Genomic DNA, 23,887 nt, shown 5'->3' with positions numbered 1-23,887 from the left:
ATGGCACTCCTCGCCCTTCCCCTTCTGGCAGCGCCTCAGACGGTGAAGGGCCACCATGTCCTGGTCACTTTCCTAGTGGTGTGGCCCGCCCCCCAAATGCAGAGGGGCCACCTGGCTGCCCCGGCCCCATCACCCCTCTCCTCCGGGACGGACCCGCTCCCCTTTTCTTGCGCCGCCATTTTGTGGCGCCTATCCACAGCCCTTCTGGTATCCCACAGGATGGGGTTTTTGCCTTACCATTTTGACAAAAATCCATTTAATTTTTAAAGTCCAGGAATTTAGGGAATTAACTGCAGCAATAACCTTTTGTTTGGTATGTGCCCGACTAAGTAAAATGTGGCAATCCAGTAGATGTTTGAATCTCTGAGGACTGAAGTCATTAGCTGGTAATGAAGGCACGGTACGTGATGCACGGTGGCAATGCATTTTAAAACATAAGTGTTAGAAACAGGGACTTAATGTTTGAAGAGCCTTACAATTGTGTCAACTCAGATGTAATAACTAGAATTATCACCATTCAGGAAAGGGCTTCGATGATGTTAGAAACAGTGAAAACAGCAGTGGGTTTCAAAAAAGATGGCATGTCCTCACCTTGAATGCAGGGTTCAAGTCTCCTCACAGGGTTCCTAAAGCGGTGTTGCAGAAGAGGGGTAGAGGAACAGAAACAGCACAATGAGAGGCACTTTTTTTTTTTTTTTTAAACAGATAAAAACTTAGTTTAGAAATGTGAACTCTAGTAATTTCGGGAAGAATCAAATATCCAATTACTTAAGAGAGTCTTAAGTAGTAGTGAATAGCACAGGAGAAATATAGCTTGCTCTCAAAAGAGCCCTGCTGGAAAATTATTTATATAAAGCCAACAGAAATTAATACTGTTGCTTAGCTGACAATGGGTGGAATTGAGTGTTTGATTTTAAGGAAGAAATTTACCTTGTAGATTAAGGGTATTTTTTACCTTTTAATGAAGAACCTAGAAAGGGCCGTTGTCAGATGGGGTATGAAGCTACTGCTGTAACTGCCATCAGAAGTGGCATTAATGTTAGTGCTATGATAAAGGCTAGAGACTCCATCAGGCAGTTTGTGGTTTCTGCACTCAATGCAATCTTGTAATACATGAAACTTTATTGCCACAATTGAATTCCATATAATTACATTAATGTGATACAAAAATGCAAGATGAATATTAATATTTTTCTTCTGGCAGTGTTCTGAATAGCACCAGAAGTAATATGTGTGGTTTGAAGCTATTTTACCCATTGCCATGTATTACGTATTTCTCTTTAACAAAAATAACAGCACTATATAAGAACATCCTCTGAATTTGTCATCCAGAGTTGGCTAACGATTCGATACTGCTTTTCTCCAGTAGGACCAAGAATCAGTCTTTACTACAGTCATATTGTGAAAGTCATCAATTGTCCAAAATTTAGACGTCTTTTGTTTCAGGCTGGTGTTAACTACTGTTTTTAAAATCTACAAACATCCTATAGATTACCAATGCAATTGAATCACCTGTATCTACTAGTGACACATGTATCCTTTTAATTCACAACATAGAATGGCATTTGTCATTTGCAGCTATGTTACTTCACTTTAACAATATCCAGCTAGCAGGTGTTTTACATTGCATGCTTTCAGAAGCACCGTCATTTTCTGCAACTCTACATAAGTTGTATTGTAAAATTACAGAAAAAATAATGAACACTCGCTTTAGTTCTGTTTCTCTCCTACAAAAGCATTCAAAAGATAAAATTAATCGTAGCTGTCTTAGTGACTAGATGATGGAATAGTATGTGTCTTAATAATATGCAGCTGTACAGTCTGCTCTATTGGTGAACTTTGTGTTGTCATTTATAAACCAATGAATAGAAATTCTTTGCTGTTTAAAGTAATGTTTATGCTTTTTATTTTGCATTCACCTGTGTACCTTCTGTATACACCCCAATATCTTGCAGTTTTTCTGGGAACTGTCAGGGAAACAACTAACAAACATTGTTAAACTGTTTCTAGGGAACAGATTTTTGATATATGCTCCAAACTAATTTTAACATCCAAAGGAATTATTTAGGCTTTTCTTTCACGTCATGTAAAAGCAAAAATATTCTGCATTGACTTGTGGCTTGAGGTTGTATTTCTCAATATTTTTCTTAATATTTTCAGAGAATGTTTTGTTCGTTATCTTCAGTGTTTCCAGGCACTAGGAACTAGGGTTCCAAGCTTTTAAATACATTTGGTAAAACTATTATCTCTTTCTCAGTTTTTATCACAGCCTATACTAATCCAGTCACTTGGATTAGGTGTTCTGATCCTCACTTAACTATTAGGCAAATTCATTTCTGTCAAACATCCAGCATTTTAAATGCTCCCTCCACCCCCTCTTGATTCCACAGTCTCAGTGCTGCAGTATGTAGCCTTAATGCCACTTTAGTTAAATTCTGTAGTTGTTTTCTATTCCACTTTATCCTGGATTAGGATCTCATCCTCATCACCAATTTGTCGTGGCTTTACTTCTTATGCAGTACTAAGGGTATGGGGAAGCCATTGTGAGACAGCTAAGTATCAGATAACTTTGCTTAATGTTGAGTGTGTCTGAGCGAACTAGCTGTATTCAGTATGTTCTGATAAAATGGTGATTGCATCCTTTTTAGAAGACCACATGACTCCCAAACTGTTTTAAAACCCCCTAGCTGAATTTCTGCACATAGCAGCGCTATACAAACAGAAGAATAAATTTGTAATGATCTGCTTTCCATTGTATATGAGTTCTGTCTTTAATCATACTTATGCATATACCTTCTGATTTAAATGTACTTTGCAATTAATACGGGAGGAGTGTACAGAATGGATAAGTAGCTTTCCCGTTACCAGCGTTGCAGTCAATAGGCTTAGTAAACCAGCTGGAGTAGAGGCTACACATTTTGTACACAGAATCATAGAATCATTTGGGCTGGAAGGGACCTTTAGAGGTCATCTAGTCCAACCCCCCTGAGGTGATGAGCATCTTTTTTTGCATTCTTCATGTCTCTCAAAGATAGAACTGCTCCAGGAACAAAACTTTACCTAACGATATACCTCCTTTTTCCCTAACTGTGGTTTAGACTTTCAATGAGTCCATTACCACTATCAGTGAGAAATTTGGTTCCGTTAAAGTGGCTTAGATACTAATTCAAATGCAGTTAAAACTTTTTTTTTTCCTTTTATCTTAAATAAATGTATGGTATTGTCTTGCAATTTTGGCTTGTTTATTGTATCAATAAAGCTTTTGACTGTGTAAATCCTTGAATTGCTTTCTTCTTTTGTAGTTTACGCAATGAGTGACAGGCTTTTGAGCAACTTAGACAAACTTCTGCTCGAGTTTGGTAGGTCGTTTAACATATATTTTAAAATTAATAATTACTAATGCGGTACATATAGTGATGTCTTCTGCTTTAAACAGTTATACTAACTTCAAATAAATTTATAAGATTAAGGTTTTGATGTTTGCCTACATAATGTTTTGTTAGCTGTGAGGTTACGGAGAGGGGTGCTAACAGCTATTTAACAGTATAATTACTATTTAGATATTTTGTTAGAATCTTTTTTAATCAGTGTTTGTGCAATTAATGCTGCACAACATACATTTGTTTCACAGCTCAACTCATATATATATGTGTGTGCATATGAAAAAGTGTTTATTCTCTTCTTAGTTTTCCAGCTAGAACAAACAACTTATGCTAAGGAACATGTGAATCAACAGATAAATTGTAAGTAGTGATAAATTATCATTTTATTAGACATTGAACACACTGCTTTTGTTTCATTAGTCCTGAGACATGTTCTGTGTTTCAGGGGCGGAAGCAAGCCTAATAATGAAAGCTGTCCCGTGTCCTGCTTTCACCCTACCTCATCTTTCGCCATCAATACTTGCTCATTCTCCCTAGCAGACTTTGCTTTTGCCTGCGACTTTTAGCTAATGCTGTTCAGCTGTCTCATGGACAGCCAGTTTCGTGCTGCGCCATTTCCTGCTCTTACTCTGTAGCTCCTCACAGTCACTGGCAGTTCTTTGATTCAGCTGTGTTTGCTCAATTCATCTGCCACTTGCCTCCCTTTCTTTCTTCATGTTTTTTGTTCTTTCCAGATTTGGACCTCTGCCTCACTGCTCCTTCTCTCTGTTTTCTTAAAATAATGAAAGTTCTCTCAGTTGCTACTACCTACTCAAGCTGGGTTCTTCTTTTTTGCAATCAAGCAGCTGGTAATTTTATTTGAAATTCAGAACAGTAAATGCAACGAGAAAGTCTTGCTCCACATCAAATTCTTTTCCCCCAGGACTTACAGACAGCATAATATTATGGACTTAGGTCTGGACTGATTTTTTTTTTTACCATGCTACCATGTGGAATCACTCACTCACAAGAATGGTTGTGGTAGAGAAACATTTAGACAATCTGAGGACATCTGTGCTCATCGCTGGTACTTCATAGGTAGATATTGAAGCTCATAACCTTCAGGAAAAAGAATATGAGAGAATTCTGGTCTAATTGATGTTCCTCTTGATGGCAAGGTTTCTAATAATCTTGACTGATATGTCCAAGCAAATCCTTATTAATTAAGAAAATTATAGATATTAAATTGAAGCATCTTAAACATTAAAACATCTATAACACTGAATCTGGTACACCTGGAATTCTCTTTTAACTCTTCAGGCACATAATTGAACCTTAGAGTTGAGGTTTTTCTTAACATCTGTGCAAGCTTACGGTAAATGAGCATGCTTTTAGGGAAAATCCAAAGGCTGTGTAGTAACATGGCATAGCTATTTGCATGTTCAGTTCAGAGATACGTAGATATGTGTGAACTCACAACCAAGACTCAGACTTTTTAAAGTTTGGGTTAAATATTTAAAAAACTTACCCAGAAATAGTTCCACTGATTTAGTTTCATCTCTGTGTGCGTATTACTTGGCAGAGGAACAGTTGTAGCATTCAGCCTCGGACTTTCAGTGTGAGATTCATCAGGCTTTTTGGCTAGAGTCCCTTTATAACCAGTGGAGGGAAATAGGCACTTTTAGGGTGTGATTTGTCTAATCCTGAAGAAAGAGTTTGAAGTAGGTTAGATATAGTAAGTTTTAAAAAATGTCTGCTTGTCTCTGCTGAGTGTAGCTGTAGCCATGGGTGTCTAGTTCTGAAGCAGGTGCCTGCATGGTAAAGTCAGGTGAGATGGATCTCATCCACAAAGTCCTTGCGAAAGCAAAGGGTGAGTAGAACAACTCACAGTTGTCACAGAAGTGCTCATCCAGAGAAAATACTAAATTAAATATTAAGTGTATAGTTTTCCTTATGTAATAGGTATTTTGTTAATACAGTTGTGTTGTGCCTTGGTGAATCTCAAAATGTCATCTGAAGGATACTTCCACATACACCTTGTTTTCCTACAGAAATGAACCATATGTCAGTTGTCCAATAGTTATGCTTCATGCTAAATAAAGGCAAGTTACTGACTTAAGATACTGGAAATATTAAGATATTGAAGGTATTCAGGATAACTCAAGATATTAAAATGCATTGAGAATCTTTTGCTTTTTCCTGACTGATGTTTCTCTCTGAAAAGTGTTTTTTTCTGGTATAAATGCAGCTGGTGTTGGAAGTGAATACATAGCAAGTACTGCAAAACTGGACCCAAACTTCAGGATGACATGAAGTTCTAGAGCAGTAATTTGAACAACTCAAGACACGTCTTGCATAACTAAGACGCCCTTCCCGGTTAAGTAGATGAGAAGGGCAGTATGTCTGTGACTGAGTTCCGTTTAGGGCCACCAACTTTGGCATATAGCGCATCAGGGCAGCAGTGACGGCAAGGGATGAATGGGCACTAATAAATCTGAAACCTTGCATGAAAAATTAAGAAATAAACAGCAGCGAGAAAAAAAAATGTGTACCTAGTTGTGCTCATTGCATTGCAATGTGAGTATACACGATAGCTCTCACAGCTTTTACTTGTGAAAGAGAACACTGATCATGTTCAACAATATGATTCTCTACTAACCTCTCATTCAGAAAATGTTATCAGCTGTCTGCTGTTAGAAAAGGCAGAATTAAGAATCTACCTTAAGAATATTTGCAAATACAATGCTTGAGGATTTGTCATTATAATGCATTTTTTCATTAATGAACCTGTCTCCTATATTAATTTATCAATACATTACACTTTCTCACCTTGAGTAAATTCCTTTTTTATTTTAATTTCTCTATTCCTGTTTCTATTAATAATTTACTTACATGCCTTTAGTGATATTTTTATTTTTCCCTTCTTGTGGTCAGCTTTCCCATTCAAAACATTTGTGTTTCTGGACTTCTGTAAAAGAAAACAAATGTTTGAAAGAGACCTTTATCTCAAGCAACTTTTGTACTTCAGTCAACCTCCCCAGTTGCAAGCATTACTGAGGGCAAAGTGGCTTATACCCTGGTTTCTGTGTATACGACTTCTAGTAACTGCAGACGCTGTGGACTGCAAAGAAAAAAAGAAAAAAAAGAAAAAGGGTCAGCTCTAACTGTTAAGAGTGCTTTGCTTTCTACCGCTAATAGTTACTTCTGTTTTATACAGCCTGGGATGCAGAAACAGCACAAATAATTTTTTTCTTCTGAAGTCAGTCTTAGAATATTAGATGATAATTAAGGTACTTGCCCCACAGCTGAAACTCCCCAAGTTTTTGACTCGCTTTGTTGTTGCTTTGCTTAATTGCAGGCTGTCCACTCATCTGACACTATCAAGATGAAGTATTTTGGAAGATTTTTTTAATCATTCTGAATGTAGACTTTGTATTTCATAGATATGATGAAAATACATGCTTACTTTTTTTATTTATTTTTAATTTCAGTGTATAATGTAAAAATCACGGAAAAAAATAATGAAATCGCTAGGTTGCAGGAGAATATAAATAACAGCAACGATGCAATTGCTGATTTGCGCAAGCAAAATGAGAGTAGTAAGGAGAGCTGTAATGCGTAAGTATAACAATAGCCTGAACTTAGAGTTATGGGTGGCATAAAGAAAGTCAGTGAGGAAGCTGTGTGAAAATATCTGTGTGTGTGCTGACAGGAGTGATGTTAAAGAAAACTTCAGTATTCTCCTGCTTTTTTCAAGCTGCAAATCATCAGGTACAAAAATTGCAGTATTACCCATCCTATGAAAAAGTAAATTACAGAAAAACAGGCTACATTTAAGTTCGTTTTAGGTTTTTATTAGAATCAACAGTTTTCAGAGATCACAGTATAAGTATTCTTATACTGATCACGCTAAAGTATTCAAGTAGTAAGGTAACAGAAACATAATTTTTCTATATTTGGATGCATCTGAGTTCTGTCAAATTTGAACATTATTAAGAATGCTGTTCAAAAAAAGTTTTTTTTTTTCAAACTAAAAATAGTTAATAACTATCAGTGACAGTAACGCTCCATTATGTTCTTCATTTAATTCTGAATTTGGCTTCCTGAAATTGAAGCATCTTTCTATTCTTTATTCACAACATGTTTCATATTCTCTCTGAAGATATGTCATAACTGCCTCTACATGCAGATATGTGTAGACTTCTACTAGCAGATTTTGGTATAATTTTTATTGCCGACTGCAAAATCGTTCTTCTAGGCACCCTGTTTTCATGAATGCAGTGGGCTGCAGTTCACAGTTTTCTTTATAGAATTTTTTCTGTCACATTATTAGTGCAAGTTTTAAATTCAGATCACTTTTGGATCTCAGTAATTAGAAGTTTCTCAAGCAAGAATTTGGCTACAAGGAGTTTTTTCTTACTGACGTGGAATGTCTAATTTTAAAAAATTAAAATCTCAGGTGTTTGCAAGGGTAGCTAAAAAGGCAAATCTGTGTTTGACAATACAGAGAGTTTGATCCAGATGATGTAATCCTGTCTTTTCATTGCAGCGTTCATCTCTCCACAATCTGTCTAGTTCCTTGGCAGTTGAAGTGATGATTTGTTAGCAAATTCTATCTGTTTTGTTTTCTTGCAATTCTGTACCTGAAGATAAGTAATTGAATAAAAATATCTATAACATATATATGAAATATTTTTTTTAGGATGTGGATGGAGATTGTGAGTGTTTCTAAGAATAGAAAGAGAAGTAAAGTTAATATCAGGGTCCTTTCTAGGTTTATTTTGAACTATCTGAAAAGAGAAGAAAGAATGGAATCATTAGTGAATGAAGTGGGCATAGTGGTGAACCATTTGAATCAATTGCCATACCATAATGATTTGTAGCTTTACGATAAAAGGAGTTAGGAAGAGATTTGACCCTGACAAGAAAATTCCAGTTTTCCTTTACATTAAATTCTTGCCTCCAATGCAGTATAAAATGAACACTTCTGTAAGTTTCTGAAACCATTCACACTACTTCCTGAGATATCTTTTGAAGTTGCAAATCTATTTGCAAATCACAAACAAGTGATACAAATAAAGAAATAAAAAATTAAGGGTAAAACTAAGGATCTGATCTAAATTTTAATCATTGAATTCAATGAGTTTTGGCTCAGGTCCTGCAAAGAATAATTAATGGCATTAGTGTAAAGAGACTGAAAATGAGAAGTGACTCATTAATGAATACTTGTATTCATAGAAGGACAATGCTTGCAGAAGAGTAGAGACTTTGTGTCTTAAATTATTGAAAATGTCATTTAACGACATACTGAAAATTGCAATAAACAAGCCCTAGCTATAAGATGAGACAATTAAAGCACTTACGCAGTAGAATCATCTTAAACTTTTAAAATTTGTTCTAGCTGATACTCCATATATACTGCACATGATTCTAATGTTGATTTTGTAAATTCAAGTATTTCACAATTGCCCTCATAGTTGACTAATTGCCAGTGCTGCTCAGTAGAGCTCTCAAAGGAACAACTTTTTGTCTGGATTGCTAGACATAAGTATATTGAAGCATATTTCAAGACTTTGAACTAAATACAGGATTCTTATGTTCAGCAAGTCTACAGAAAATATAATATGTGAGACAGATGTATTGGGATACTACTATGTTTTCTAAAGAAATCAGTATTAGTCATATAACAAGGAACTGAAAGCACAAAATGACCAAAATGAAACACGTATTTTTAGACAAGTGATTACTTTTTTCTAATATTTAGTTTCTTGAATGATTCAAACTAGAAATGTTGATCGCAGAACAATAAGAAGTGGTGAAATACTGCTGATGGAACTTCTTCCAATTTTATTGTTTCTCTTCTATTTTTAAAATTTGCTTCAAGAATGGTGAGATTTCATGGAAATAAAAAAAAGGCAGGTGAACTCAGAATGTTGCTAATTTGGAAAGTAAATTGTTGTCTTGTCCCACTAGCTAAACTACAGGATGTTTTTATTGCTTTCAAATTAGTGTGGATAAAGATTTTTTTATACCCTAGCTGATGAAAGGAAGGACAAATAAATGTGATAGCTGCCAAGAACCTTTGTGAAACAGTGATGAATTTAGTAAAATAGTAGATGAGCTACTCGAATCTTGTATGCCTTGTGTTTACAAACCAGTGTTTTTGTACTATGTGTTTTTTGCTTGTCTGCAGAATAGATGTGAACACAAAATGTAACGCACAACATTGTTTGTACTTTGATTAATAAAAGCTCTATGACTTTTTGATAGCTTTTTTTTTTTCCCTCCAAAGAAAGGCATGGATTTTTCTGAGTAGAAGATCACAGTGTTTGTGTACCAGTACATTTTTATATAAGTATGTTAGTTTCTACTTTTGTACGAATCTTACCCATTAAAAATTCAGCTTTCTGCTGAATTTGCAGTAGGTATGGTGAAGTAGGATTTTGTAATTACATTTTTCATTATCAGTGGTGTAAAACAATTTGTGCCAATAGTGCTAAATTTCCTGAACGAATGCTGCAATTTCTCATTCAGCTTTTTTGTTGACAAACTTTACTGCTGTTATAAATGTTGATTATATGTTGAGTTGTCTCACCACCTGGAGTTCAAGGTTATTGGACTTCAGTTCAGCAAATTAATTGTCAAGTCTTTGTTCTTTATTTATTTCCTTGATGTAAATTGCATTAAGTTAGCTGTTACTGAAGCCCCTATTTTCTTCCACCTTTGGAGTGATTGTCCAAATGCACATTCATATCTTGTGTGATTGCATGCTACAGACCCTCCAGTTTTGAACCATAGGGCATACTCACATCCAAAAATATGCTTTACTTACCCTACTCATGAATATGCCGTGCAAAGTGAACCATACATCCTCAGTTGCTCTCACCTGTCCAGTAATGAATCACTTGCTTTGTTGAACTGCAATCTTGTTTGGTATTGCCGTTTCTCCCCTCTTCCTTGTCGATGTAACTCTTTAAATGTATCTCTGCTGTTCCAGGATCACTTAGTGTCTTCAGTCCTTACGGATTTTTCCTTCTTCTATTTCTTCAGTGTTTAGCTCTGATAGTATCTATGTATGTGCTCCTAAAATTGTGTTTTGTGTGTACATCTCCTAGGACAGATACTCAGACAGATGTCCACTTAGACAAACTTCATTGTAAGTATTTATGTCGCCTTAGGGTAGCTTGTATTCTGGACAAAAGCCGAATTTATAGATCACTTTAAGCCCTGACTAGAGAGAGGGTTTGCTGATTTTTTCTATAGAAGGTTCCCTTGGAGGGAGCATGTGACTTTTTTTCATTGGAAATAAGATCTCTGTCCTACTCTAGCCCAGTCTGTTCAGATGATTTGGCCATCATCTGAATCTCAGCTCCCAGCATCTCAGAAGTTGTCTGTTGACAACCTGGCATTACAGAGGTTATCCTCTCTGAATGAGCAGAGCATTTGTCAGTAGCACATAAGCCTATTTAGCTGAGTAGACTTAAGTAATTTTTCTCTTCTTTCCCTCACCTCACAACAATTTGGTGTCTGTTGAGTCTTATTAAGATACTACTCACTGTTTGGAGTAGTATCTTAATATGACCATTAGTATCTTAATATGTACCAGAGGTTTCTGAATTTGCTTCTTACCATCTTTAACTGAGCAACATCCTGGCCATTTGTTCAATTACAACTTTCTGTGAAAATGTCTTTTCTGGTAGCTGTTACCTCAGCTAGGAGGGTAGGAGACATCCAGGCCTGGATGGCTCATGCTCCTTCCACCATCTTTTTCCAGGCAGGTTACTTTCTTTTTAAAGATCCATTATATGTCTCTCCTAAAGATCACATTGGAATTTCACTTAAATTAGAAAGTTTATCTACCTCTTTTTCTAGAGTTTCCACATCCAAGGAAGAGGCATCTCTAATACCTGGATGTTGAGAAAGTACTCTTAGTTTACTAGTCATAAGTCCTTCATGTATTCCCTGAAGTTGCTGTGCTTTCAGCACAATCTACAGCATCCTGCTGTAAGAAAATCACTTCAGTGGTCTGCATTATAGCTCTTAGGTTATAGGAAGCTCCTGAAATGAGAAGAAAAACAAAAAATGGATTAATTGTGTTTCAGGGCCATATGGGAGCCGCATGAGAGGAGATCCAGGCTAAGCATTACAGACTGTGGCTCCATCAGTTTGCTAGAGAGGAATCTAGTTATAAGCTGAGTATGAGCCACTCAGCACCTCTTGTCTGGAGACAGCTTTCCAGAATTTAACATTTAAGAATGTAAGCATACTATATAGCCAGATACCGACTGCATGAAATATGAAAATATATGTGGATGATGACTTAGAGGTAGAAAAGAATGTTGCTTGACAGCAACTGAAGTTCAGTTCTCATCTGTCATTAATTTATTATTAATTATTAGCTAGCATGCTTTCCTGTAGGGACAGAATTTGAGTTCAAATCTGGTCAGTAAGAGGTGGTATGCGGACCTGTGACTCCAAACTGCCAGGTCAGTGCTCCCAGTGCCTGGGCTATTGTACTGAAGGGCAGCATCGCTTTCTGGCTATTTTCTGAGCAGAACTTGCTTAGCGAATGGACATTCTGAGTTTGTGACTGCTGCTTGCATTTAGGTATGAGATAGGTGCTGGTGATATCGATAAGAACAAAACTGTGTGCGTCTCCAACAAGAAGTACATACCTAAAGGATTTACTGATGGTGCTGTTCTGAGTACGTAATACGTGGATTTAGGTGCCTAATTGCTTAGCATTAGTCTCCAAAAATTTGTGAAGCTCACTCTATTTATTCTTTAAAAAGTGCTTTATAATCTTTGTTAATCCTATATATATATATTCTTGAATTTGCAGCTTTAAAGTCTTAAGAAAACAAATGTATACCTATAAAAGCTTGCTGTACTAAACCCATTTATGTTTGACTTTCAAAACATTAAGTAAATTATTTGTTCTAGTAAGCTAGGTAAAGTAACTTGACATCTTCATTTCTGAGTGGCTTTTTATTATGAAGACCACTTATATGCATGCTTTTTTTTCACTTTCTCCACAGCTGGAAGCCCACCTATGTAATTCTTAGCAAGCATGAAGAATATTTGAAAAATGAACTTGAATCTTTACAGGAAGCTACAGAAAATGAGAGGTATCTATGGCCATGTGAGATGAGGTTTCTAGCAGTAAGACTTATTAATCTGTCTAAACTGATCAGCAAAGATAGTGCAGTCTGCGTCAAAAAGTTATTGCAAACTTTTCAGGATAATGTAAGTGACTGAGTAATTAAAAGAATTTCCAATTTACATTATTATGAGGTAATATGTTATTTTGTAGTTACCAATGGAATAGGGTGAAATATGACTTCTTCAAGTTCAATTGCTTTCCAAATGCCTATTATAATTTTTCAGAACATTTTTCAATTGCCTACAATTTCAAGAAAAGCCCAAGAAATAAAGGCAATGAATGTTTTGGTTTTGGCAGCAATATGAAATATCAGAACATATTTACAAAAGCATACATAATGTTTTATCTATGAATGATTTTTTTGACCATTATTATGACCTGTCTTCATGTATACTGTGACTTCAGTAGTTTCAGATATTCAGGTGTGGGAAGACTATTTTGAAAATACACAGGTTTTATGTTTTTTTCAGAAGCATCATTTAATTGAACCGAAGCCTTTAAATTCAAATATAGACTAAATAAGATAACAATGAGAAGTATTCAGATAATTCTATGCTTTTCTTTATTTGTGAATATAAATTGCATATGATTATTAGAATATACAAATCAAGTTTTTGTATACTGCTGTATATTCTTCAAAATAACCACAAAGCATGCAAATTCAATATTAGATCCTGAAAAGTAGGGTGAGTGGCTCAGGAAAGCCTGGTCTAAAACTGGTTTAAGACCAGTTGTGGGTAAGATTCTTGTCAGTATTAATTGCAAATTCAATTCTGTTCAGTAAGTGGTATTTCAGTTGTTTCATCTTCATTAATAAGATTCTACATCATAAGAAATGATTAGTAGTGCAATGTAGCTGCCTACATTCAATGGAATAAAGAACAGTCCCTGAAGATTTTCACTGAAACGTTCAAAATGCAGTGTGCCAAGTTAACCTTTTGAAGTTCTATTTAACACTCAGATCAGTAAAACCTATCTTCATTTTAGAGAGGTTGCTCACCTTTACTGATGTGCTTGTGAAGGGGAAGAGGTTGGTTATCCCTGTGGTGAAAAAATCATGGCAGACCCATCTAGATATCTAAACACCAGTTTAGAGGGGTAACTTTAGGTAATTGAAAATGTTGGCCTTAATTCTTTTGCAAGTGTTCTTTTTGCCAGTTGTCCAAGACAGCAGAAATAGCATGCCCAATAGCCTTTAATTAACTCTGTTAGTAGCTTAGCTGTCTTCTTCCTGTTCAGAGCTCTATATTTGGTGAAAAATAAGGCTAAATTGGCTTTCTATGAGCATATGATTAAGCCATTTTGGCTTTCACTAATTTGAGCTGACAAGCCAAAGAAGCATTACTTTTAAATTGCTTCTTTAGATAACTAGTTTCAATTCCAACATGAAAGTGTTTGATCTGTTTTCCTGACCTTAATTATAAGACATCATGACTATAAATCATAAAATAAATTTAATTAATGTATTTTACAAAAGTGGTCTCTCAAATATAGTCCCTCTGTACCAAAGCATTTGATATATATTCAAATCAGCAAGATGTGCATTCAGCAAATTCTAAATATTTAAATTAGGAAGAAAAATAAGTACATTTAGAACTTTATGTGCTGAATGTGCTTTTTGGCCTGACATTTGAGTGCACTGAGGACATACTGCTTTAGATGGGAGTAAGTTTTAAAAAGACGGACAGATCAGTTTGCATTTAATTGGGTGCTTATTATGGAGGTTTTAAAAACATCCAACATTTTTTTGTTATTATTGGTTTCAAGAACATATAAGAACCCTTATATGAACTAGAAGTTCATCCTGAAAATAAGTGATATGAAGAAGGAAAGAGGAACAAATAGCTATCTACGTTATGTTCAGGGGCTTTGTGGGTGCTGTGCTTTTCCCGTTGTCATTAGATTAAAACCTTTTCTAATGACTTTAATGTGAACAGTGCTGAATTCTAAATAGCCTATGTTTAACTGTGTGAGCTGGACGATGTGAATTACTTAGGAAAGATATTAAAAATAATGACAATTTCTCAAGACTACTACACTATACTATATATGGCCATAAATATTGATCTGTGGAAGATGCATATTTGGAAAATAATATAAAGTTTGAGGGTTATTTTCAGAAGCTTGAAATATTTATATTTTTAAAATTGATTTGTAATACATTCTTATTGTATATCAACAAATTTCTTTGTTGCTCAGTTACTGTTTGTAGCATCTATTAAATTAAATAGAACTGAATATTTTCCATCTTTCATACCTGAGAAATTTTGTACAGTAGACACAAATATTCAGTAAATCAAGAAACAGAGATTCCCAAGAGCACCTCTGTAGAAAAACAAATAGATTAATGTAATTTTCTACATGAAGTTTGGGAAATGTCAGTTCCTTGGTTTTACAGTGTTGATCTACATCTTCTTTCCTCTAAACAGGGGTATTGAACTTCAGTGAATTTAACAGGAACTAGTGCCTGGAATGTAGTTTTATTTGAAAATTAAGATCTTAGTTTCCTTTTCCTGTGACTTTTGCTTTCCTTTTGTAAGAACAGAAGCATCTACTATTGAATTTGGACACAATTTTTTCTCTCTTCTGTTGCCTGGGCCAGCCAGTGGGCAGCCAGGAGTGTCTGCCTTTCAATCATGCTGCATTTGAACGATTAATAGGAGTTGGAGGTAAAATGTATTCTTTAAAGAGGAATACTGTATACTTTGCAAGCAGTCAGAGCTGTTCCTTAATGTAGGCTTTGTTCATGGTGCAGGTAAACAGGTGGTTCTCTGGCTTTAGTTGCTATTATGCACCACAATTTCTTTCATAAAAGCATTTCTGGCAAATCTACAGGTGTGCTAATAACTTAATATTTTAAAATATGCCTCTCTCTATTGTTCACATAACCTTTTCCTCGATCATGACATTTCCTTCACCTTCTGTGATTTTATATTGGCTTATTCTAATAACAAGCAACTTTATGTAATAAGTCTTTCTCAGTTAAATGACTAGTCTGGATTAATGATACATGCTGGATGTCTGTAGCTGTATCTCTTTATAAACATATGCCATCTGCATAAATACCATCAAACTCTTGTTAAGTATTTTGCATATGCCTAAATTTATCTTTTCAGGAATAAGGGGCGTAGAATACCAACATTCAAAAAAAAAAAAAAGACATATTTTAATTTAATTTTAAGCTATTATTAAGCTTTTACTTTCAAATGCAGAGAGAGATACAGTTACTGGGCACTGGTTGTTATTATTCATTATCTGAAGAACTATTAAGAGTTAACTCTTGTCTATGTAGGAAATACAGACTTCCTGCAGGTCTATACTTAGATTACCTGTGTGTGACATTAAAAACTAGAGCTAGTTCCTTGATTACATTGGTAATTATTCAGCTTTCCCAAAAGATACTACTTTTGTACTGGAAATTCCCTGTAATAAAAGTTGTGCCTAGCAGCATTATTGGTGTAATAAAAGCCTCATCTCAATGAGATAGTTGAATATTTGATCTGTCATTAGCAATATATCCTGTAAATTCCTTGCCTGAGTGAGAAAACCTGAAAAAAAAAAAAAGTATTTTTCAGTGTAGTCACTGTCATTGATTTAACACAAGAGGATGGCTATTCTGTGCAACAGCACTCCTCTTTCTCTTCTTTCCAAACGTAATATTGATCAAGTTTCAGCTTTATTTGATGAGTTACATCCTATGACTTGTTATGGTATTTATTTGTTTTTATAGTGCAGTTTTTTCAAAAGTTGATTTAAAGTTTTAAAAATGTCATGAACATTAATTGATGCTACCTAGTTTAATAATTTGTAGCTATGTACTCATATTATGCCAGTGAAATTATATTGGTGTAACATTAATTTAGAGGGCAGTCCTACAAGAAGCTGAGCATTCTGGCTCTTGGCCAATTAAACATTTAAGTGTTTGTTTAACCTTAAGCATGACTAGTCCTACTGTTTTAGTGTGATTAATGTGTGTGTTTAAGGCTTCCCTGAGTCAGACACAGATTACTCAGCATCTCCTTGGAGGCAGCTCTTAGTCCAGTGATACATCAGGCTGCTCTAAATATGGGATGCTAAGCCAAATTCTCTTTTACTGTAAGTTTGATACAGCTCCACTGAAACTGGTGGAGTTGTGCCAATATACACGAACAGAGAATTTGGCCTGCAGTGAGTTTCCTGATAGTTACACAAGGAAAAAATATTTGTCATCTGCCAGGGCTGCCTTTGAATATGGTATGGTCTACATTCCTTTCAGAACAATGAGATTTGACTGTTTTTTACATCATGAGTATATTCTTTGTTGCATACAGCATAGCGTTCCTTGAAAATAGCTGGAATATAAAAAATAGAGCCATGTAGTGGTATATTAAATATAATCTGACTTTTTTCCAGGACAGCAACAAGTCTAATTGAGCTGATGCCATAAATTAATAGTTTTTTTTTTCTTATAAACAGTAGCTTCATGTGAAAAAAATTAAATTACCTGTGTTTTTATAGGAAAATGTATCAGGATTACATAACCCAGTATAAAGAGATTTTGAAGCAACACCGTGAAAAATATGCAGAAACTGCTCTTGCACAGGAGTACTACAAAAAAAAGAAAGAACTGGAAGAAATCCAAAACAGAGTTTTGAAACAGTCCGAAAAATATAAATTGAAAGAAGATGCTTGTTTGGATATTCTGGGTACTACTATTATCAATGCTTTTACAGTATAGCCTATTGGTAGTGCACTGCACATTAGAAGTGGTGTACAGAAATCCTCTAATTAATGTTTTACAGTTTCTCTTAAGCTAATAAAAAGGTCTTCATTTTGTTACACCATTTTTAGGAAAACATCTGTATCAAACAGAGACTTTGAACAAAAATTTAGAGTATACGTACTAATACTCCTTCCTCCAACCCATGAATGTAATGGGGAGAGGTTTGCCATTAGGCTTCTTGGGGCAAAAAGTCCTCAAATTACTTTAGAACTAGCCTCTCAAAATTTTAATTTATTTTTCATGTATTTTTTAGTGCTGTTTTTAATGGCATTACTCTCTGTTATACTGCTGTTTCAGTTATGTATACTAATTAAAGATAAGTACTCCTGATCAATTAAGATATCTTGTATTTGTAAAGAAAATCATATTTGTGCATTAACGATCTGAAATTAAATTTTATTTCTGCAGAGCCTGTTCCTTTTAAAACCCTAAATGACTGGGCTTTACAGATGTATCCTTGATTTGTAGTGTTTATGCAGTTGACAGGGAAGAAAGTTTACATTTCCCTTTCACAACTTTCTATTAGAAATAGTAATTATTTATGTTTTTATGTTTAGAGTGGCAGCATTAGTATTTCTTTGTGAGAAAATGGAAGGTCCAATAATAATCTTCAGTTTAAATTTATGGGAGCATTTTGAGGAAAGAAAATAAAATTTTGCTTAATGACATATCTGTCAAAATGCTTCATTAAAGAGGAGAAGCCTAACTGAAGTTAGATTTGAAGATTTGTCTAGGAAATGTAGATTTGTCAGAGCTTTCTGCACTTGTAGCATTTGCAGTTATAGCATAGAGAGGTCAGGGATCTGATAGTATCCCTTGCTTGAAAAAAGTAATGTTGCAATCTATATTCCATAACATGAAAGTGCTTCTTCGAGGCAAAAAACACAGGAAATGTTAAAGCTTGCTGCAGTTGCTACACAAGAATCCATTGAACTACAAAAAGAAGCAGAGGAATTAGAAAAGAAAATTAATTATTTAAAAAAGGTAACTATGTTTTAACTTTATTTTATATAAATATATCTTATATGTGTAGTTATATATACCACCATTACATTTTCTGAAACATATGAGAAGTAGTGTATTTTCAAGTGCACAGACCAACAGGATGATTTCAGTATTAGTAATTATGTTTCCTATAGCATCACATATGTTTGCTCAGAGAAGAGGGGTCCATGAATGTAAAGGCTCTTAAAGCTTGCTTTCTATTGACCTCAGTTTACACCACGATTACCCTCAAGGCCCTGTGTCACGGTGACTTTCATGCTAGCTCAAGAGGGCCAGAGAATACACTTCAAAATATAGCAGAGCCATTCCTTAGTGAGCTCCAGGGCTTGAGTATACAGCTTTCACAAGTCCTACTGGTTTTTAAGGTTTTATTAATATGAATGTGTTTAATTATGCTTTACGACAAGAATAATGTAAATTCCTTCCCCCTCGCCTCCAAATAAATATGTCGGTAAATAGTACTCAGAGGTAAAACTAGCTGATTTTCGACAGGAGATCAGTACAGTTCTACTGCATAGAAGAAGCACTGATTCCAAAGGGATAGTGTTCTCAAAAAAGGACTTTGTCAGGACAGCATTTTGACCCGCTCCTCTGCTAGGAGGTAAAAGATCTCTCCTAAGCCTGAGTAGCCCCATAGGCCAATTTTGTGAAGAGTTTGGTAAGTTTTTATAGTATTGCATCAGGACACTTTTGCCTCTCTGGACCAGATGATCAAGGACTCCATTTACAGCTCTCTCAGCCCTGTCCACTTCAGCCAGCCTTACGCAGGTAGAAGCATATTGTGCATAGGTGGTGTTTTCTGTTTATATTTTGTGATTCTATTTGACACTCATATATATATAGACTGAAGTTGCTAATGTGGTATGTGCTGTATAAACATACAGTAAGAAGGGATGTGGTGAGCTTATTAATAACTATGAAGGAGACCATGTAAGGAACTCCTTGTTCTGAATAGATATGTAGAGTCTGTGCTCAAAGACTTCTGTGTTTTTTCCAGTTGTTACAGTTGGTCCAACAAAAAATTTTGCGTCTCTTTAACCTTGTTCTGGTTATTTCTTCAGATTGTCTTGGCTACAAAAACTCTACTACTCTTCACTGATTCATCAGGTTCAGAAAACTTTTGCAGCACGTAGCTAAAATTTTTCAAGTTTTTTGATTTTTATGTTATTTGTTCTTTATCTTTTAAGACATTTGAAGAGACTACAGAAGATCAAAATAATTCTGAAATGACTGAAGGAAGTAATCGGAAAAGTCTAGAGAAGCCAAAGGAGTTTAAAGAAAGGTACACTTAAAAATGTTTTCTTTCCCTTGCTTTCATCCAGAGTACTACCTCAGCATTTACGCAAAGACTGCCACAAAACACAAATTGTTACTAAATAATGACTGGCAAGCTTCTCTAATCCTGGTCATGTGATTTAATTATGTAATTTTAAAAGTTTTATATTTCTTGGGGTTAAGATGGTGGTGAATTTTGATTCTTGCAAGGTAAATGTATCCAGAATCATACTATCAAAAGTATGTTGTAGAAATCTTTGCTCCTCACAGCTACGGCTGATGGATCTATGTGAATAGTTTCATGAGTTTTGAGTACAACTACAGTGACTGTGCAGTCAGAGATAAAATACATTAGCTCTACTAAATGCATATTTGGGGAACAAGAATCTGGGTTCCACGTGTCATTTGTCTTCAGCTCTGAACTACTTAAGAAATTTAACTCTTAATTTAGTTCTTAAAAACAAACATGAGTGAAAGTTTCATAGACAGGATTAATGGCTTAGTAAATTAGTCAGTGGTCATTTACAGCTGGGACTCACTTTAATTTGAGCTCAATTACAATGGCTGAAAATCACCATCAGGACTATCTTACACTTATCTGGAGTTCTTGTAAAGGTTGAAACATCATCCTTAGAGCTGATGCTTTTAGACCAAAATCCATTTTAAACGGAAAATAAGTCCAAAAGACTTTGTCCAAGTGATTTTACATTATAGTGTGCTTGAAAAAGAAGCTTTTTAGGGCTTTAAACAGGGATTTAGTGGACCATATCCATAGAAATGTGTCATTTTAATAATCTCTAAGATCCTTTCCACAGGGTGCATTTTAGGTCTTCAATATCTTCTTACAGACCTATGAACTATTCAGATGATTTTTTTTTTTTTTTGTGGTTTAAGCCTTTACACCCATTCTGCCTTCTTACGTAAGTTTTTTATAATTGGCAAGACCTCATAAACATAGGGAAGCAAGAAATCTGCTTAGTTTTGACTAGGTAAAAAAACAGATGGGAAGCACTCCCTTTGAATTTTCAAAAAGACTCATGTATGTTCAGTCTGCAGAAAGCAAAATGCCAATTAAAGACCTATTATAAAAGGTAGAGATCTGTGCTCTGTGCATGGAGGAGTAAGCACTCTGTCAGGCTCCTCATGGAAAGGAATTCATAGGGTGCATTGCTAGACCTGCCATTTGTACGTTTACCTCCGTGTTACGGGGTCTTCAGGTACTTGTACCTTTACCTGAAGTTGTGTCTTGATTGCTTACAAGTAGATCTTTTTGGTGCTCTTGCTGGGCACCGTGGCTTGCATCATGGTTATAAGAGGTTGTAAACATTTTACACTGTCTTAACTCACATTGCCTTTTAATCTCCATGTATGCATTTATGTGATACAACATACGGTATAAGACCATAACCTGATTATTAATTAATATGTTTTTCCTAGAGTAAATTTTAAAGCTTATTTATGTCAAAGATACTCATAACATAAAGGCTTGTAGACAATGGCATAAAAATTGTTTTTAAAAATCCCTATTTGGCATTAGTGTATTAAAAAAAAGTCTTCACTAGAAAGTATAGAAATGTCTGGTTAAGTAACTGCTGATGTTAAAAATAGGTGTGTTCTGAATCTATGACTATAAACACTGTGAAAAAAACACAAACAGAAAATGTGCTAAGGCAATGGGTCATATGAATTAAAAATTTTGCAGACTCAAGGCAATGTACAAAAATATAACAGCAGAATATGGGTATTGAAGGCAGTAGTGTCTTGTGAGCTGTTCTGCAGTCACTACAAGGTTATTACTGAGCAAAGAGAGCTTTGTGAAGAAAAAGGAGGTATCTTCATCTTCTGCCACAAAAGAAGAAGAGAAAAAAAAAAAGAGTTGTACTGTGAATCTCCATGAAGTGTTGCAGACTGGCGTGAAGAGAAACCAGCAGCATCAAGGGAAAGAACTAAACAGAGCAATGAAAGCACTGAGCAGAACAATGTACAAATTAATAGCCATGAAATGCTTTAGAGGGCTATGAGACAAGAGACCAACTTGCAAGTTAGTTAACAGGTGCTGATATATATGTTCTCCTTTGGGCAGGAGGATGACAGTGGTATCCATTCTTTTAAAAGGCTTGGAACATTTTAGTTCCAGTCACTTATTGCTGGTCAGCTAGTCATTGATTAGGCTGACTGCAAAACCCAGATTCCTCTTCTCATATCAGCTGTTTTCTCTGATTAGTGGGCTTTCATAGTTCACCAGTTACACAGACAAGTATCATAGTTAAAATTTCCAAATCAAGAGTTCTCATCAAACACCAAATAGGACTCAACTCTTTTGAAGCCCTGGTCTTGATTTCTCAATTAGAGGTTATATTTATTACGTATAAAGGTTGACACCTTGAACTGTGCTTTGGCGTATATCATGTTAATTCTTTCTGCTTTTGTAAAATGTTTGCGAGCACTTTAATTCTATTATTCTGTAATTCTGGTTTTGTTTGGTGGGGTTTTTTTGTTTTGTTTTGTTTTGTTTTTCCAATTTGATTATGTATTAATTCCATGTCTGAATACCTAAAATATCTTACTTTCTAAGTGAGAGATTTTTGCTAAAACTTCTTGTAAAGGACATTCCATGGCAGATTATTGCAGTTCTTCTGGAATCTTTGCATTACAAGTGATTAGTTTTTACTGATCAAAGAAAAAACTTTTTAATATAATTCTTGGGAACATACTTATAAAGTTGTTTCTGGACTTCTAAATGTAAACATGTACAAAGAGTCAACCCTACGCTGACCACAACCTCACAGGCAGTTATTAGTTACTAGTTATTATGGCAGCCAGTTATTAAAAGTCCTGCTTCCAAAAAGACTTGCTGGCATGCGGCCGATTAAAATACTGAAGATGACTTCAGTAGAGAGTCCTGGTAAATACCACAGTAGCAAGCATGGTTCTTCATTTGTATAATCAAATACACTTGGTTGCTATAGTGAAGATAAAGTCATATTAATCTTTGGGCTTCATTATGCTACAAAGAAGAAACTGCTGCTAAGGAAATGTGATTTTATTTTGACTTAAGAATATCTATTTTTTTCTTTGTAAAAAAAAAGTTATCTATTTCGCAGTATGGATCAAGATAAAGTTTTTTTATCTACTCAGATATCTACTAACAATGAAGCAGAGAAAGAAGACAATTGATCTTTCTTGTTGTTACTGCAATTTGGACTATTCTGAGCTTCAGTATGCAGTTTGATTTTTCTTTCAATGGTTATTAATTATGTCAGAGAAGATGTGTGTGGGTTTTTTTGCCAGTAGTGTTTTTGAGGAGGGAAGGGACCAGGTGTATCACATATGCATAAAGTTTGACTGCAGGCTCTCTTGGAAGGTTGTGTTCCTTAAAAAATACATATCTTAAGAGCTTCTGAGTCCTGTTTTTAACTCTGCCATCGATACATTCTTCTGAATAGATATACCTTGTAAAAGAATGCTTTGTTTCGTGGAGAGTGAATTTTTAGAAATACAGAGTTGTCTGCTAGGCTCTACAGAAGCATGTGGAAACTGACTCCAGGAACTTTTAAAAACACAATTTGGCACCCTAAGTTCTGTAAAAAAAATGGTTTATGTCAATCTAACTCATGAGCTCAGCAACAGCAGCTTTGTTCAATTCATTTTTGAATGAAGACTGTGGTAAAGTGGCCAAATAAGCCATCTTGAACAAAGTGAAGCAGTTTTAGCCAGGGCTCTATGTTTAGCTCTGTTTTTGTTTCTCCTTGTTTTTGTACTCTCTACATCTGAATTTAAAGATACAGCAGCCATATACAGATCTTATTTCCTATAGTACTCATTCTTGATACGGGTAATATCTACAGTTACAGTAACTGAAAGAAATACAGATTTTTAAATTATTTTTAATTATTCCTGTTTTTTTTTTTTATTTGATTTATTAGGTGGTATATGGTTTATGTAGTTTGCTAAGTCTCAGTCCACCACAGCACTAGGTGTATATGTAAATTTACAGGTGAAGATAGTCCTTTTCATCAGAGTTATTTGACTGAGGTGCATTCATGGTTTTATGTGATCACAGTTGTGCATGTATATTCGTTTAATGTGTTGTTAGGTTCATATATCTTAACCAGTGCTTCTAGTTTTGTAGTTTTTAGTAGTGTTGCTAATTTTACTCCGCGCTACCTTATAAAGTGCATTCTACATTTTGTCTTATTTTTATTTATGGAAAATTTCAAGAAGAAAAAGACTGACTCAGTTCTTTATTTGTTCTGAATAGCATTGTTTAGTCAGCTATAAACCAGATGTTGTAGCTAGAAGCACAGAGGCGCTAAGCAG

The 23,887-nt window shown here is 35.1% G+C and overlaps 1 protein-coding gene across 1 annotated transcript in view; it reads left to right on the top strand.

Moving 5' to 3' along the window:
- The first annotated feature begins 3,310 nt into the window (after nt 1-3,310).
- Nucleotides 3,311-23,887, top strand: part of LOC104162303 (chromosome unknown open reading frame, human C14orf39) — a 30,807-nt gene continuing 10,230 nt past the window's right edge. The window contains exons 1-8 of the mRNA XM_009701005.1: nt 3,311-3,359; nt 3,687-3,743; nt 6,854-6,980; nt 12,401-12,490; nt 17,023-17,210; nt 17,696-17,738; nt 18,151-18,271; nt 19,480-19,574. Coding sequence (XP_009699307.1) covers nt 3,311-3,359; nt 3,687-3,743; nt 6,854-6,980; nt 12,401-12,490; nt 17,023-17,210; nt 17,696-17,738; nt 18,151-18,271; nt 19,480-19,574 — 770 coding nt within the window. The remainder of the gene's footprint in view (nt 3,360-3,686; nt 3,744-6,853; nt 6,981-12,400; nt 12,491-17,022; nt 17,211-17,695; nt 17,739-18,150; nt 18,272-19,479; nt 19,575-23,887) is intronic.

Source organism: Cariama cristata, unplaced genomic scaffold (genome assembly GCF_000690535.1).
Source record: "Cariama cristata isolate BGI_N322 unplaced genomic scaffold, ASM69053v1 scaffold6440, whole genome shotgun sequence".
Taxonomy (NCBI): Eukaryota; Metazoa; Chordata; class Aves; order Cariamiformes; family Cariamidae; genus Cariama; species Cariama cristata.
This window is presented reverse-complemented; position numbering and strand designations above follow the sequence as displayed.